Source organism: Salvelinus sp. IW2-2015, linkage group LG13 (assembly GCF_002910315.2).
Source record: "Salvelinus sp. IW2-2015 linkage group LG13, ASM291031v2, whole genome shotgun sequence".
NCBI lineage: Eukaryota > Metazoa > Chordata > Actinopteri > Salmoniformes > Salmonidae > Salvelinus > Salvelinus sp. IW2-2015.
In genome coordinates this window covers 13,717,619-13,735,511 of record NC_036853.1, presented here as the reverse complement: position 1 = coordinate 13,735,511, position 17,893 = coordinate 13,717,619, and the positions used below count along the sequence as shown (strand labels likewise).

The following is a 17,893-nucleotide window of genomic DNA, read 5'->3' as shown; positions in this document are numbered from 1 at the left end:
AAGTGTGGTTGAGTTGGGGCCAGGGCGAGGCAGGGGCCAGGCTGAGCGGTCATCTGGAAATCTGAATCAGTGGGTGCGGATGGTCAAAGGCTGTGATTCAGGCAGATGACGTAATGACGAGGGGGGCGAGGAGCTGGCAGAGCTCAGAGGCAGAGACAGGCCCCGTCTTTAGCAGGCTCTGCCTGCGCTTTGCCAGCTTGGAGTTGGATGGAGGGGAGAGGTGCATGGAAGTGGAGCTGGCTGTGATGACAGTGGGAGCCTCGTCAAGCTGCTGCTGCTCCGCCATCACAGCCTGCTCAGCCAGCTGCCGGTTCATGGCCACTGCCTTGCCAGCAAAGAACGTCAGGTCCTTGGCACTGTTCCTGAAAAGTGTAGAAGGAGCAACCAAACAAAAAACTTAATGCAGAAGTTGACATTTTAGTTACACTAGTTGTACTTTCTTATAATGGAGGTGATCAGGATGCACTATACTGAAGAACATAGCCCATATCCCTCAGGGACTCAAAGATTAACTCACCTTTGAGGTAGGATGGATGTTGGCAGTGTGTCAGAGAATCCCTAAAAATAAAATGTTTTAGCAGGTGGTTAGACAAAAAAGAAACCCCACCCATTCTACCCACTGAAATGTACATAGAGTTTAAGGAGCCGGGGGGGGTATAGAGAGCGAGACTTACCCCCTGCACCCAGGGGTGCTGCAGAACCTGGCCGGCACTCAGGCGATTCTTGGCATCTCTAACAAGAAGTTTGGAGATCAGGTCTTTGGCACTTGAGGAGATGTGAGCCCAGTCCTTCTCTGGAAACTCATACTTCCCTTCCTGGATACTCTCAAACAACATGTTCTAGGGATAAAGAGCTTTCATTACCATCACATAGTAGGGAAACTCAGAGCTTGAATTTCACAATTGTGCGCAAGTCAGTGTCTTGTTAACTTCTTATGGCTGGGGGCAGTATTGAGTAGCTTGGATGAAAAGGTGCCCAGAGGAAAATGCCTGCTCCTCAGTCCCAGTTGCTAATATATACATATTATTAGTAGATTTGGATAGAAAACACTGAAGTTTCTAAAACTGTTTGAATGATGTCTGACTATAACAGAACTCATATGGCAGGCAAAAACCTGAGAAAATCCAAACAGGAAGTGGGAAATCTGAGGTTTGTAGGTTTTCAACTCATCGCCTATCGAATACACAGTGGGATATGGGTCATATTGCACTTCCTACGGCTTCCACTAGATGTCAGTCTTTAGAACCTTGTCTGATGCTTCTGTGAAGTGGGGATGAAGGAGAGGGGAATGAGTAAGGTCTGCCATGAGCTGACCATGCGCGTTCACATGAGGGAGCTCTGTTCCATCGCACTTCTGAAGACAATGGAATTCTCCGGTTGGAACATTGAAGATGTTAAAAACATCCTAAAGATTGATTCAATACATCGTTTGACATGTTTCTGACTATTACAGAACTTTGACATTTCGTCTGCTTTTGGTAACACGCTTCGTGACTTTGGATTTGTTAACCAAAATCGCTGACAAAAGTAGCTATTTGGACATAAACATTACCGAACAAAACAAACATTTCTTGTGGAAGTGGGAGTGCATTCCGACGAAGATCAGCAAAGTTTAGTGAACATTTATAATGCTATTTTTGAATCCACAATTTGGCGGGTAATTGTATGGCATCCTTTTGTGGCTGAACGCTGTTCAGATTATTGAATATTGTGCTTTTGCCGTAAAGCTTTTTTGAAATCTGACACAGCGGTTGCATTAAGAACAAGTATCTTTAATTCTATGTAAAACATGTACCTTTCAAAGTTTATGATGAGTATTTCTGTTATTTGATGCGGCTCTGTAATTTCTCCGGATATTAGAGGCATTTCTGAACATGGCGCCGATGTAAACTGAGGTATTTGGATATAAATATGACCTTTATCGAACAAAACATATGTATTGTGTAACATTAAGTCCTATTAGTGTCATCTGATGAAGATCAAAGGTTAGTGATTCATTCTCTATTTATGCTTTTTGTGACTCCTGTCTTTGGCTGGGAAAATGGCTGTGTTTTTCTGTGATTTTGCGTTGACCTAACAATGATATGTTGTGCTTTCGTCATAAAGCGTTTTTGAAATCGTACACTGTGGTGGGATTAACAACAAGTTTCTTTAAAATGGTGTAAAATACTTGTCTGAGGAATTTTAATTATGAGATTTGTTGTTTTGAATTTGGCGCCCTGCACTTTCACTGGCTGTTGTCATATCGATCCCGTTAACGGGATCCCAGCTATAAATTTGTAATGTGCACCTAGGAATATTATACCTACACTTCCTCCTAAACAGGATACAGTTTCTGGAAAGCACACTAAACAAATGAAAGAGAATCTGGGTCAGCCAGAGGTGGCCTTGGCTTTCTTTCTTACCTGGCATGTGTGGCAGGGTTCTCCCATATCCCAGCCACAGTCGCTGCCGCAGCGGCCTACAAAGGGCGGGTAGCCGCTCAGCAGGATGTAGAGGATGACCCCCAGGCTCCACAGGTCACAGCGCTTGTCATAGTTGGTGGCCTCCTCACTGAAGGCCTCCACCACTTCAGGAGCCATGTACTCTGCCGAGCCACACTGCAGGAAACAGACAGACAACAGGGTTAGTTAGCTCTGGGCTGGGAGCAGTCAATGCCCCACCTGAGGCTACTGCTTCGGTTAAACAGAGCCGAGTGTAATGCTGTGGGTACAGTGAGAAGGAAAGTGAGTCTATGCTGTCCAATGTCCCTGAACAAGTTCTGTTTTTGGACAGCGGCATTCCTCACTAGTCGGAAGGATTATCCACACTGATGGAGTCCTTTAAGTGCCCCTGCTTTCCAAAACATTTGTTCTTTGGAAAATGCAAGGAGGCATGGAGAACATGTGCAATGATGTAGGGTAGGGCAGTGAGTGAATACTAGGGCCCTGTGCGACAGCCTGTTCTTCGCACTCAAAGCTCAGTGGACTGACTGAGCGGGCTACAGGGTCAGCATGATTGCCTGTGGAACTAGGCCCAACACCGAGCTAGGAAAAGACAATTGCCAGGGGGGGGCAGTCCAAGAAAGCACAGTTGCATAACGCCGACAAACAAAATGACCAAATGGGGTTAATACTTTCCATAACACGGTGAAGAGATATGGGTCACTGCTGGTTTTTGCAGGACAGGAGAACAAAGACATTCCTTAGGAGCTGGCTAGCCCTACTCTGATCAAATGACCTTCTCTTCAGCTTACTTTCAGAGAAAATGAACCCCTGGGAAAATAATGCAGGCTTTTGAAAGATTCTAGTTTTAGTTCCAGTAGGGCCAAAACTCTGCTTAACCTTTCAAGGAACTAGAGTCAAAAACACATTTCTGAACAGATTAAATCTGTGGTGTTAGAATCACCTGACCACAGAAACAAAACCCAGAGCTCAGAGCTTAACACTGCTGATAGGCTAGTTTTATCATGAAAAGTTCTCTGGTTGAAGGAGACCCAAGCACCCCTCTGGTAAAAATCAAACATGCTATGGAATGAGAGCCTGCTAAAGCACCAGGGCTCTAAACAGCTCCGTTTTGTGGGGTGGTTTGAAGCAGACTTGTGTTCCCTTAAAAAAATCCCATTCCTCGGTCCGAGGAGAGGGTCTGTTTGCACACAGCTAGCCTCTTGTCAGATGAAGCAGATGCTAACCTATAGGACTTTTGCTAGCAGACTGGAATATGTGCCGGGATTCCTCCAATGGCATTGAGCCCACCACATCAGTCTTCATCAATAAGTGCATCGATGATGTCGTTTCAAAACAGTGACCGTACGTACAAACCCAACTAGAAGCCATGGATTACAGGCAGCATCCACACTGAGCTAAAGGCTAGAGCTGCCGCTTTCAAGGAGCGGGACCCTAACCCGGAAGCTTATAAGAAATCCCGCCATGTCCTCCGACGAACCATCAACAGGCAAAGCGTCAATACAGGACTAAGATCGAGTCGTACTACACCTGCTGCGACACTCGACAGATGTGGCAGGGCCTGCAAACCATTACAGACTACAAAGGGAAGCAAAGCCGAGAGCTGACCAGTGACAAGTCTACTGGACGAGCTAAACTACTTCTATGCTCGCTTTGAGGGAAATAACACTGAAACATGCATGAGAGCACCAGCTGTACCGGAAGACTAATCACGCTGATGTTAGTAAGATCTTTAGACAGGTCAACATTCACAACAGTCCTCAGATCCTCAAAAGGTTCTACAGCTGCACCATCGAGCGCATCACTGCCTGGTATGGCAACTGCTCGGCCTCCGACCGCAAGGCACTACAGAGGGTAGTGTGAATGGCCCAGTACATCACTGGAGCCAAGCTTCCTGCCATCCAGGACCTATATACCAGGCGGTGTCAGAGGAAGGCCCTAAAAATTGTCAAAGACTCCAGCCACCCTAGTCAGACTGCTCTACTACAGCACTGTAAGCGGTAGCTGAGCACAAAGTCTAGGTCCACGAGGCTTCTAAACAGCTTCTACCCCCAAGCCATAAGACTCCTGAACAAATGACTACCCAGACTATTTGCATTGCCCACCCCCCCACCACTCTTGTCATCTATGAATAGTCCCTTTAATTAACTCTACATACCTCAACTAACCGGTGCCCCCGCACATTGACTACCGGCACACCCCGTGTGTGATATATATACACACTTATTTTTTTTTACTGCTGCTCTTTAATTACTTGTTACTTCTTAATCGTATCCGTTTTTTTTTTAACTGCACTGTTGGTTAGGGGCTCATAAGTAAGCATTTCACTGTAAGGTCTACACTTGTTGGAATTGGAGACAAGTGGGAGTGGAGTTGCTGTGCAGGAGATTGACCATCCTAATACAAGTGATAAAAAAACTAAAACAATAAAAAAGTATGTTTGAATGACACTGGGGCAGTGTTTTTATAACTAATGCCGGTGTGCATGAGACTGATGCCATGCAGGCATTTGTACACATGCATATACACTCATTTAAATAAACGCATACATGTAGTGTCAGGCAAACAGTCAGCATTGCTATTATGGTTTTAGTTGTCCTTTGTTTTAAAGGAATTCATTTGATTATTTTGCGTTTGTCGTTTCTTGGCTTTCTTTTTTCTCTTAAATTCATTCCCCTGGTTGTTGGTGCATGGGGGGGGCTGTGGGAGGGGTCTCAAATGGTTGAGGGACTGCTATTGGGGAACTGTGGAAGGGGGGGGGGGGGTCTTAATGTTTCGGTTCCAGTTTTTGGCCTGGTGGGAGATCTGTCAACGTGCCCTTGAGCAGGGCATTGACCCTGGATGCTTCTGTGTCGCTCTGAATGAGTGTTGGATGACTGGTATGTAGTTGTTGAGCGCCTTCACTGCAAGTATATTTTTGTTTCGGATATCCAATTTAAAAACATAATTTTAAAAAAAGCAACGTTTTTTAATAAGTCTACACCCGTTGTATTCGGCACATGTGACAAAAAGTTGATTTGTGAGCACCATCCTGCTGCACCCTTATGTAATGCAATTTGCAGGGCAGGAATCTGAGCGCAGACAAAGCCTTGTCTGTGGCCAGCGAGCCACAAGCCCCTCCAACCCCCACCACCGTAGTCATGTCTGGAGAAGCTGGCTGCCGACAACACCACCCCGTTTGAGGTAAACTGAATTTGACTCTAAATGGTTGATTGATAAAAGAAGTCATTGTTGTAATGGTATTTTTCCCACTCTCAAACTATCTTACCTTATATTAACTATTTTGCCTTTAAATTAAGGAATGAAGTATATTACACCAATTTTCCTAAAGTGGGCAGTTTGTGTTACTACCTTACGCAAGCTTGAATTTTCACCCCATAACATTGGAATTACACACCTTTAACGCAGATTGGTGATAGTATTAAAGTTTAGTAATGAGGATAAGTTTGATAGCTCAAACCAGATCAATATCTTCGGTTTCTGTTGATTGTGTCACGCTCGGGGATGCGCACGACTTGGAACCACTTAGAATGTGGATTTAATTAAACGGCATGGAAAATTCAGGGTATTCTGTGTAAGTCGCTGGCCACACACGCCAATACATGGATTTGACAGTCAAACTGTCACTTAAATAACAGCCAACAGTTGTCAAGTGATATCTTAACCTCCTAAGGCTCAATTTTCACCTAAAATGACATACCCAAATCTGCCTAACTGCCTGTAACTCAGGCCCTGAAGCAAGGATATGCATATTCTTGGTACCATTTGAAAGGAAAGACTGAAGTTTGTGGAAATGTGAAAGGAATGTAGGAGATTATAACAATAGATCTGGTAAAAGAAACTGTCCATTTGTATTTTTTTGTGCCATCATCTTTGAAATGCAAAGGCCGTAATGTATTATTCCAGCCCAGGTGCAATTTAGATTTGCCACTAGATGGCATCAGTGTATTTGCAAAGTGTTAGACTGATACAATGAACCATTGCATTTCTGTTCAAAATGTTGTATCAAGACTGCCTAAAAGTGCCTAATTTGTTTATTAATAACTTCATGTTCAAAGTTGTGCACTCTCCTCAAACAATAGCATGGGATTCTCACTGTAATAATTAGTGTAAATTGGACAGTGCAGTTAGATTAACAAGAATTTAAGCCTCCTGCCAATATCAGATGTCTGTCCTAGGATATTCTCGTTACTTACAACCTCATGCTAATCGCATTAGCCTACGTTAGCGCAAATGTCCCGTGGAAGGGACAACGATCTCGACGTTAAGGCGTGTCGTGATTGGTTAAGTTAAGAGAAAGTGTTTTGTTAACTTTACTGTGATGGCAGCCTCCCGAAATGAACATCCTACATAAAATAGATACGCTTTCTACAAGTTATGTAACCAACCATGTATAGTTTATTCCAAGTTTCCGTGTGGCCTTTAAATATTCAAAATACGTCACTCTAAAATGTAGCTCACCATCTCCTGCAGCTTGTGCTCTAACCAGTGATGTAAAAAAATCTCCAGTTATGCGTTTTTTTAGTTGCGTTAGTTTCAAAAGCGTGTACAACCCGATTTCCGCTCTAAATTTTTTATTTGCTGATTAGTGACTTGCCAAAACAGGGTTTTTGGTAAGTGTGCAGTGTACGGTGCTCGTTGAAAAAAATACAAGTAATATGATTATTATGCACATATGTAGATGTATAAACTTTCTGCATATTGGTTATTGAATTGGACAGCGAAACTGTTGACATTGGGCCATTTGTCAAAATGTTTCGTCAACAGGAAGCAGTGACATCATTTTCAACTTAAGTTTTAGGAATATAAATTGAACATTTCCAATGGTATAGTACTTAAGTTTAAAAAAAATACTGAATGACTCCAAAAACATACTGCAATTGATTTATTTTGATGGTATCAGAACTCACCAAAATGGGCTTGCCCTGCCTAGCATCATGGAACAAAATATATTTGTCCACCAAGGTGCTTTTGAGGAGGAATGGGAGTATGATAATCAAAGTACTCGTGTTTCAGAGCCCCCTTAAAAAAACATGGCTAAGCCCAGTAACCTGAGCTAGCCAGCCTATGACTGCTCTGGGCATGACAAGGATATGGGACAGCAAAAGGGGATAAGGTGAGGGAGCTCTGCTCCACTGATTTGTAGAGCAGCAGATATACTTCAATAGTATTGCACCAGCAGGATGAAGACTTGCATCGGTCTTCGACTCTTTAATCCTGCCTGCGGTGACAGAGATGGTGGCTAATCAGCCGACATTGAGGATTTGTTGGCAGAAATCACCGCAACCTGGAGCTTTCCTAACCATATGACCAGTCAACTCATAACACAGCTGCCTTTGCTTGACAGCTTACAGAAAGAGGCGCTGGTCTTTCATTAGCACCTCAGCGCCTGACAAACGTCAGAAAAGTCCTGTGAATTCCCCTTAAAGCTGCAGTAAACAGAATTCCTGCCCCATTTCCAGTTTGTTAAAATAAATTTCCCTAATTTCAGTTTGTGACAAAGCATTGTATAGTGTTTCAGATGGTGTACAAAATCAAGACAGAAAACAGGGAGCATAGAAATAGAGCACAGAACAGATCTACCACTTCTTAGACTGGCTTTCAATTAGAATGACAAATCTATAACTCACATTTGAGAGTTTGGTCAGGAAGCCCAAAGTTATTGAAGCATCAAGGTACACCACATGCCTGTATGTGTACACAGCCTCATGCAGACCTGATTACACCACTAAATTATCAGGAAACCACTTTAACATGATTCTCAAAAAAGAGACCATTCACTGAAAGTAAACCCTCTTAAGGCTCAACCGCTACAAGTACAGTAACCACAACATTGCCTAAGTGTGCTTTCTATAGGACTTCTATAGGACAGTCAACAGGCTGTTGGCAACCGAGATTATTTGCGCTTATAAAAATAAATCCCATGGTGCACAGGATTTGTCTGATTCGTGCCTGTCTCAGTGGACTATTCCATTGGAGGCCAAGGGGATGGCACAGTACACTCTAAGATGTGATACTGAAATATTATATGGTTTTAGTATTTCAAATTATGATGCAACACAATAATCTAATATTTTATAACAAATGCACTTTCTCCAATGTTGGATAAGTTCCCTGTCCGGTTTTGAAACAATCTTCAGTGCACTAAAATTGACACCTTTCCCTGTATTGCTATGTGCATAATAGCAAAGTTAACCAGGATATTGGGATGAGAACAATTCAGACGAGGCAGCAATGAGGAAACAGCTCTTGCCTTACAAAAATGTATGTTAGAACAGAATGGTATTTATAATTTAGTGTTTACCCAGTTCCAAACAGGCAGAAAAACATTGCATTCTATCATCACCTCATAACACATACATGCAGCACTTGCTCCTATACCAACCTTTTTCTTGATCTCCTTATTGTTGTTGACATTATAATACATATCATTAATAGGCTTTGTATAGTATCCTTGTATAACCACCGTCAAGCTGTAGGCCTAAGAGTGTCCTGTTTAGTCTTAATACCTTTACTTAGACCCATTTTTCAATATATAGGCTACTGAATCAATCATTCATGCTTTGAAATGCAATCGAGCATTTAAAAAAAAAAAATGAAACTAACTTGACAAATTAGTCTAACCAATAAATAAACCGCAATTCAAGAATGCATTAAACTGTTCAGTCTGCTGTAATAAAGGCTTTATACATTTGTTAGAACAGACTGGCACACTTTAGTATTTAAATTGATCCAAATGGTCAGAATTTTTTAAAAATCTAACAGCAACTGTTTGGCACAATGCTCACAACACTTGAGCCTTTACCCTCCTTTTCCCCTGTACTCCAGTAGTTTCCACAATAAGTACAATGTCATCCACACAACGGACTTCTTTAAACAAGGGCCAGTCACAGGCTGTCATTTTATTTAACAGTGACCATCAAGCGCCAGTCATTTGTGTGTCTTTATTATTTAATCAGTGTGCTTAAAGCATCAGACAAGCTCAGTCCATATGTAGTTCTTAACACAGAAAAATACATTTAAACATTTCGACCAATCGATTGATTGAAAGAACAGGACGGCTCTTGGTTGACCAAGGTTGTTTTTCTTTTMMMSYGGSGMGMGGGGGGCAGCCCTGGCTTTCTTTCAAATTCAATTTACTCAAGCACATTAAAACATCTGTAAATACTATGAAACATTGGGGAATAACACTAAGTGCAGGCATGTGGGGAAGGGGAAAAGTATGTCAGGAAAGAAAATCAGATAAGATTGGCCTGAACAGAGACTAGGATAAACAAGGGAGAGGCACATGAGCAGTGCACACACACCACTCCCCCGCACTCCTTCCCTCTCCCCTTGGCTCAGCCAATCAAAGCACAGTTGCTAGTAGGCACAAGGGCAATTTATCTAGAACAACCGTTAGACATGGGGCTTTTGTGTTATGAATACAAAGAGAAATGCAGGCTTGCACAAATGTGGTGAGAAAGTGGGTGGAGATTACAGTGCAAGAGCAGAGACCAGGGTGGGTGGCAATGTTATAGCTCAAGTGCTACCAGGGGAATGTAGCAGAGGATCAGTGACAGGAGACATGGTCTCGTTCCAATTACTGTTAAGGAAAATAAGCTTCTCATTCAACCACTTCCACACACTGTAGCATGGTTTGGCCTCACGGTCTGCGCAATCTGTTCCCTGTAGCCTTGCCTCCTCAAGGATATTATGTCTAGTTCTTTACACAGGAATTACAAAATACCTTTATTTAAAGAGGTCCGTCAGTCTGACCCAGGGCCAGGTCAATCTCTGATAAAAGACCAGTCTGTTGAAACCAGAGGACACAGGGGGGAGATGCAAACACGGCTATCCTCAGACTGCCCTGAGAGCTGAGACCCAAGATCACAGAGGGGGAGACCACTCAGCGCTCACACCGCCCTGTCTGTCTCCAACATGGGCCAAACTATAATACCCACAAATTGTGCAGGCCAGGGCTGCCCTGCCAACAGGCTACCCAAGCTAGGTCAGGTTACAATGCAAAATCCCCCACCTCCTACATTACTCCCTCCAACTAGCCTGGTCATCTGGGTCACCTGCTCACATCCATCTCCCTCTGACAGGAGAGGCACAGAATGGGATGGCTGCCCTTTACATTTGAAGCATTCCAGTAACATTGTGCCGGTCAGGTTTTAAAGGCAGTTTTTATTTTTTATGAAACTTTGCCTTAACCCATCATAGCCTAGCCCCATGTGCCTCAACATTTCCACTGATAAGTAGCAGGATGTGGACATTAGACTTTTAGGAATCTGAATGAAGCTGATAAGTGCTTCTCAGATACCTAAGCAAAGGAGCTGCCAGAAAGGAGAGCGTGCCAAAGGTGTATGTGTTATTACACGGGCTGAGAGTCAATCCCCATCATTACAATGAAACCAGCCAACAGTTAACTTTGTCCTTAGATACCAGCACACCTTCTCCCTGGTTTCCAATGAGAGGGCTTCCTGCAAGTGACGCCACCTGGGCTTGTCCAATACCGTACAGGAAAGCCAATCTACATAGGGAGCAGAATTGTAAAACCACCCTGCCTCAGAAAACGGCACAAGAAAGCTTTCACTGGGGCTTTGCTGTGCCATGTGCCAATCGTCACACCACCTCTGCTTTCCATAGAATTTCTGTTTCCTGCCCAAAGCATTGCCACAGGCCTATTTACATGGAGTCAAAACTACACTGGCTGAACAGAGTGTAGTAGACAGACTTACTGGAGTGAGGAGCTCTGGGGTGGAGATGGGAGAGCTGTCGCTGTTTAGCTTGATCCCACTACCCAGGTCAAAGTCACAGATCTTCACAGGCGAAATCTGTAAAGGAAGGGAAATGGGTACATTTAAAAAATGTTACAAAACAATTCTACTGTTTCTCAAAAGATTTGACCAGGGTGCTGGTTGTGGGCTACGGCTCCATTGAGTGTGATTGACAGAAAGCGATTTATGGCCAATCAAACTGGGTGGATCGAGCCCTGAATGCTGATTGGCTGACAGCCGTGGTATTCAGACCATATACCACAAGTTATTTTTACTGCTCTAATTACATTGGTAAACAGTTTATAGCAGTAAGGCACCTCGGGGGTTTGTGATATATGGCCGATATACCACAGCTGAGGGTTGTGTACAGGCACTCTGCGTTGTGCCAGGCATTAAGAACAGCCATTAGCCGTGGTGTATTGGCCATATACCACCCCCCCCCCCCAGGCCTTCTAGCGTAATCATACTTCCAGATTAGAGTGGCCAATACACTAGTGGCTACAGATATCTACAAATCAGACACCTGTAAATGGAAACTTACTTTGTCCGCATGCTCACATAAGATGTTCTCCGGCTTCAGATCTCTATGTGCCATTCCTGTAAAAATGAAACGCAGAGTCATTCTGATGCATGTATAATTAGGCAATAGACAGAAGGGGTGGGCATGTGTTTTAGTATGTGTCAAATGACCAGCCTGGGCCACTGCTAGGGATCAAATGGGAACCATGGCTTTCACTTAACAGCCCAGGTGTTGAGGGAACATGAGACCTTTGAACCATTTGTTATTCTACCCAGAAGTAGATTAAAGTGGGCCGAGCCTTTTATCTGCTGAAACCAGATCAGCTAGCCTTGCATTGTAAAGCTCTCATGATAAATGCCAGCCAGCCCATCTCCAGATGCCAGCGCCAGGCCCTTCCCAGTCCCCATATGAAACCCCATCCACCCCCTTGGCCTGCCAGGCAAGCCCTGGTCTGTGGCTCAACCTGGTTGTAGCAGACGTACCTTTGTTATGCAGGAAATCCAGAGCGCTGGCGATGTCCTGCACCACAACGCAGGCTTCCTGCTCACTGAAGTGTAGTCTCCTGTGAATGTGAGCCAGGACTGTACCTGCAGGTTAACGCCACACTTGTTACCTTGCTCAACCCTATCACATTGCAAGTATTAAAAGTGCCTGTATTAAGATGAGGGTTGCTTAATTCCTGTAACTTTAAATAAATTCCAAGGTTATCCAGAAATCCTGGTTGCATGATAACGGATTTCCCCCTTATTCCAGGAATCCTCTAACCGGGATTTCTGGAAAACCAGGGAATTTATAGAAAGCTGCAGGAATTTTGCCACCCTAATTAAGACCCACTAAGAAATTCAATATGAGACGCATGCAGAAGGAAATGGGGCATATTACTTTTAAAGCCTTTAAACCCTGTATGAAGCACTCACCTCCTCTCAGCATTTCAAACACCAAGTAAAACTTGTCTTCCTCCTCAAAGAACTCCACCAGCTCCAGGATGTTTCTGCAGTGAAGGAAACAGGACACTGGTCAAAACTAATCACACGACAGTTATTACTTATAAAGATTTGTCAGTCAAGGAATTTATTTATTGAATGACTATCAAGACTTTGCTCAGTGCATTGCTCATTTACAGTGCAATGAAGGTCTAATGAGGTAAGCTGCTTTCCACTCAAATATATTATTCAGAAGTCCCCGTTGTTGTGCGTCTAATCAGTAATCTTACCTGTGACCCTGGCACTGGTACAGCATCTCCACTTCCCTGAAGACGCGACTGCGGCTGTGACCAGGTCTCTTCTCAATGATCTGGAATGGAGAAGACTGGCTTAAGGGCCGCTGGGGTAACAATCACACATGTATAAAATCCTATTAATATACTGTGTAAGGACTGGAAATATACCGTTGTGCCTTTAGGTTCACTTCTCACCTTCCAACCTTTAGGCACAGTTAGGATGAAGGGTTAACCTACTTCTGGGGTCTGCCAAGTGCCTACCCACCCAGAGAGCCAACGGGTGGAGAATCAAGGCCGCACACCTCTAAATATTGCATACATATGTATACCATATTCCAACCTTCCATGCTTGTGCCATGAAATTACAAAGCAACGGGCAAAGTGTTCCCAAAGAGTTGTATTGACAATAGAGCAATGCCTAAATATAGTTCTAGTGCTGCGGGTTGCTGCCTGGCAGCCCAGCTTGTTGCTCAGCCAAGGGAGACTGCTGACACCAAAAGCAAAGGCCTGAATTTTCCAGCCACCCTCTCATTGTCTGAGGGTGTACGTGACGCTCTTCCTGCTAGCTGGATTAGGGCTGCCATTGAACCCCACCGGGTCAGAGCACAATGAGTGTCTAGGATTAGGGGCCTGTGTTCCCAAAGCCTAGGGACTGTTCTAAAAAGACGCTGCACCCAACCAGTGAGTTTCTCCTGATCACAACCAACGAGTAGCCTACATGTAGCAGAGCAGACACCAGTATCGATGAACTGATAATGGAAAAATTGATAGCTAAATGAAGAGCTAACGCTGTGGGGGTGAGCGCCCTTTGTCCTTGGAGGGTTGTGGGGGTTTTACTGTCCTGTTGCAAACAGTCACCCATCACCTCCAGGGGCTATAAATCCCTGCAGCATGGCTTTAGGAGGGCCCCATTGAGTCATACTGCAGGTTTGTAAATCAGATGTATGAACGCCCAGGAGCACTCCTTATGCAGGACCAGAGGATGCCAAACTCAAAGGGGCCAGCTAGCCAAGCAGGCCCTTTTGAGTTTGTTTTCCTGCAGCTTTGGATTTTGTTGGGATTGCAACACGAGGAGCCCCCGCCTCCCATCCAGCTGTCTAGAGGGGGAGGGGTGTCTGGCAAGGACATCTGGGCAGTTGAAGTCCCCTCCTAGACCCAACTGACCTCGAGTCATTGGTTCTCCCACACCCCTCCCCCTAGAATTCTCCTCAAGGGACTCCTCTATAGTAAACTATTTAACACCAGTATGTTAATTAGAAAGGGAACAAATACCATTAATATACTGGATGCAAAAATAACAGTCTTTCAGTAGTATACAAGGAATCCATACAAAATATGGAACAAACTAAATCTTACAATACTTCTGTAAAATGAAAAACTGCCAAAAATGAATTTCACAACATTTACTTGCTCAAGGCAAGAGAGAAAAAGCAGCAAGGCACATGCATCCAAAACACTTTATCTACATCCCTTTATTGTAAAAAAAATAAAATGAACATTCGAGAGAGAAAAAAAAGTGTAAACACCCTAGGTCATAACCCATACCATGTTTTGGCACTGCTGCTAGTACACAATGTTCTCACTACTAGGAGCCTGGCTGACGAATGAGAGCAAAGAGAGGGGGTGGATGTAGCCTTCCGCTGGCTCGGATTGGCAGGCAGAGTCAGAAAAACACTGAGGGGAAGTTTGTGCTACCAGTAGCTAGGCCCCCAGTGCCCATAAAACTACAGCAGAAGCACAACACTGAGTGAGAGCCTCAGACATCCGTTTCAAAGGGCTGAACAGAACAAACATGACGACATCTGTCTAGGGAATTGAACAATGTCCCAAACAAGTTTCCAAGAATACATGCTACAAATGTAGATGCCAGAGAGGACATTGATGTAGTCCACACCCTCAAGTGTTTCTATAGGTTATACCACTAAAACCATTAAATTAATTCAGGGTCTACATTTCCATAGCAATTCCTCCCAGTGGGGCTAATGATCAGGTGACCATGTGCAGTTATCTCCATATTGATCACATGCCAAAGCAGCAAGGAAGTGAAATGTAAGATGATAGCAGTCACAGGCCCTTGTCAGGAGCGTGACACTTAAACATTATCCTCTGAGGGTCGCAATATCCTGGGAGAGCTTTCAACCATTCCTAAAAACATCCTCATCCACAAATTTGAAACAAACCACTCAAGACAATAACATGTTCAGGCACACATTACATTGGGGTTCCTTTTTTGAGAACTTGTGCAGCATGAGAAACATCTTACCTTGACAGCATATTCCTTATTGGTGATGAGGTTGATGCAGGTCTGTACTCTTGCATAAGCCCCCTCTCCAAGAACCTCTGACTGCAGGCTGTAGACATCTGGTGGGACAAATTTATATTTAAAACAATTCAACAGATAAAATTTGTACCATAATCTAGAGAATCTGTCCTTTAGATGAGATAAGAAAATGACTCACCCTCAAATCGGCCAGAGAAGCTGTCAGTTGCCCTGCAACGCTTTTTCTTCTTATTTCTCTTCTTGGCATCAGGGATGTCAATAGGCTTGCTGGAGGTAATATCTACACAATCACAAAAACCTGTATGAATACTAGGGTGCTACTTAACATAGGAAATGCTACTACTGAGTTGGTGTCCCAGGATGCTGACATTGGCCTCTTGGAGTAAGTGTTAAGTAAAAAAACAACAAAGAAACACACTTACCATGTCTATTTGACAAATCAAAATTGAAGTCTGAATTAAGGAGGGAACCATTTGTGAATTCGTCACCCGCAAAGGGATTTGGGCCCTAGATGAGAACACATGTGTGAATTTCAACTAATAACAGTTCAGCATTCAAAATGACCCATAAAACTGTATGATAAAATGATCAACCCATTAGCTCCAGCGGCCATGGTCTCATGGCATCCACTACAATATTGGAATCAATTTAAGAATTTCACAGCTGATAAGGTGTCCAGTGAAAAATGATGTGCACTGCCCACTTGTACCAAGGCATCATATCCAATAACAGCATCTGAACCAAATTTCACTCAATCTGTTGTGCCATTTAACATTGTCCAAGTAGACCCGTTCCCTAGACAACTCAGTCATTACCCATATTTTCACTTGTGAACTGTGAATATTGGTGGTAAGGACACACGTGTCACCCAAATGTGAAGACAGATGTCATTAAATATAGAAGGATGTAGTTAAATATTGCAAGATGCAGCCTAGTCCCACTTCTCCATCTTGTAACCAACGCAACCTAATAGAAACAGTAACGTTAACTCACCTTGAAAGAGCGATGGAATCCAGTGACTTCGGTGATCTTATTTTGCACCATTTTGCATCGATTAAAGCTTATTATGAAGGACTGATGGCGGGTGCAGTATGTAAGTACAAAATATTTCAGACTGAAGCAAATGATCCCCGCGTTCTCTGGTCAAGATGCAGGGCTTAACCGGAGCACTGTGTTAAAAACATGTATAGCATAACGTTAGACAACAATCGGGAATAGTGGTCTAATAATAGCCTAAGCCATAGATCAAGAAGTGAAATAATTTAAGAATACTTCGATAGTTAACAAGTATCGCAGCATGGCCCGTTGTCTGACATTAAAAACACGCTAATTGAACACACTAGTCAGACTAGAAGAAAACACTGGCTGCGTATGTGCACACTGGACACTGCACAGTAACACGAATACGCAGTTAGTCAACTAGCTAGCTAAAATCAATCAATTAAATCAATATCCTACCCATAATGAAATACCAACGTCATCCGACAAAAAAATATAAGCGTGAAACAATATGGTATGACATTTTAAGTCAATTAAACGACTTGGCTAGACAGATAGCTAACGTTAACTGTTACTGTAACATTAGCTATGCTAACGCTGTCAATAAACCACCGCCAGAAGCTTTAATTTCGAATAACGCCGAGTAGAAAGGACGTCAAGCAAAAGTAACTAGCCTCTTGTCGACAAACTACGTTTAATTTACCCTCTTGTCTTTTTTTAGAGCTCCAGCGTAAACACCGTTGTTTGACACACTGCTTTCGTTTAAGCCGCAGCGACGGTCGAGGATTTGCCAGATCGTGAGTGTGTGGAAGGTGGAACGAATCGCAGCCCAACAAGCATTTATAATCTCACGATTGTCTCCGCCCATTTCTCGAATAATCCAGTCATTTGAGAACTCGCCCCCGAAACACAGCAACAGACAGTTTATCACATGGGCTGGGGTGACGTGTGTATTTTACAGGTCTGATTCAAATTCAGTTCATATAGCTTCCTTCTTTCCTAACGCCGTCTCGTCTACTTCACCCTTCACAGATCTGATATTACTAGTTATAAGAAATCTGAGCGATTGGTTTTAGGAGAAAGGACATGGGACAGAAATGGAACTGGGCGAGAGTGGATTGCTTTCATTTTTTACGTTTTAGTAATTTAGCAGACACTTATCCAGAGCAATTTACAGTTAGTACATTATTCTTAAAATAGCTCGGTGGGACAACCACACATCACAGGTATAGTAAGTACTCATTTCCTCAATAAAGTAGTTATCAGAAAAGTCAGAGCTAGGAGGGGTCAAGTGCAAGTGTTGTTTAGGAACGTTTTTACATTTTTGGTGAGGAGTGGGATTATTTAAAAAAGGGGTTCCCAAATATTTTCACACAAGCCCCCCCCTTCCAGCATTGGGGAACATCCCACGTCTATTTCTATGGGCACAATAACTGTTCATGACAAAAACTGTTCACACCCATCATGTTTATTTCCTGCAATTCTACACATTTTGTCAGAGGTGCAGAGAAAGTTTAGCAGTTTCAAAGTACATTTTCTTGCAATTCTATATATTTTGCCATGTCTAATGTGTATTCATGTGATATTTGTCCTCCCCAAGTACAATGCTATCTTGTGAGTCGTGACTTAGCATCGACACATTTCAGAAACTGCTGAGGTGATACACAG

General features: G+C 43.3%; 1 protein-coding gene across 1 annotated transcript; it reads right to left on the bottom strand.

Moving 5' to 3' along the window:
• Positions 1-16,395, bottom strand: LOC111972161 (MAP kinase-interacting serine/threonine-protein kinase 2). Its single transcript, XM_023999048.2, has 13 exons — positions 16,220-16,395; positions 15,649-15,733; positions 15,405-15,506; positions 15,209-15,306; positions 12,940-13,019; positions 12,644-12,717; positions 12,209-12,313; positions 11,748-11,803; positions 11,168-11,263; positions 2,406-2,600; positions 675-839; positions 518-558; positions 1-362 (listed from the first exon to the last, which is right to left on the bottom strand). The coding sequence occupies exons 1-13, from the start codon at positions 16,268-16,270 to the stop codon at positions 98-100; spliced, it is 1,413 nt and encodes a 470-aa protein (XP_023854816.1). The 5' UTR covers positions 16,271-16,395; the 3' UTR covers positions 1-97.
• Between the last annotated feature and the right edge of the window lie 1,498 nt (positions 16,396-17,893).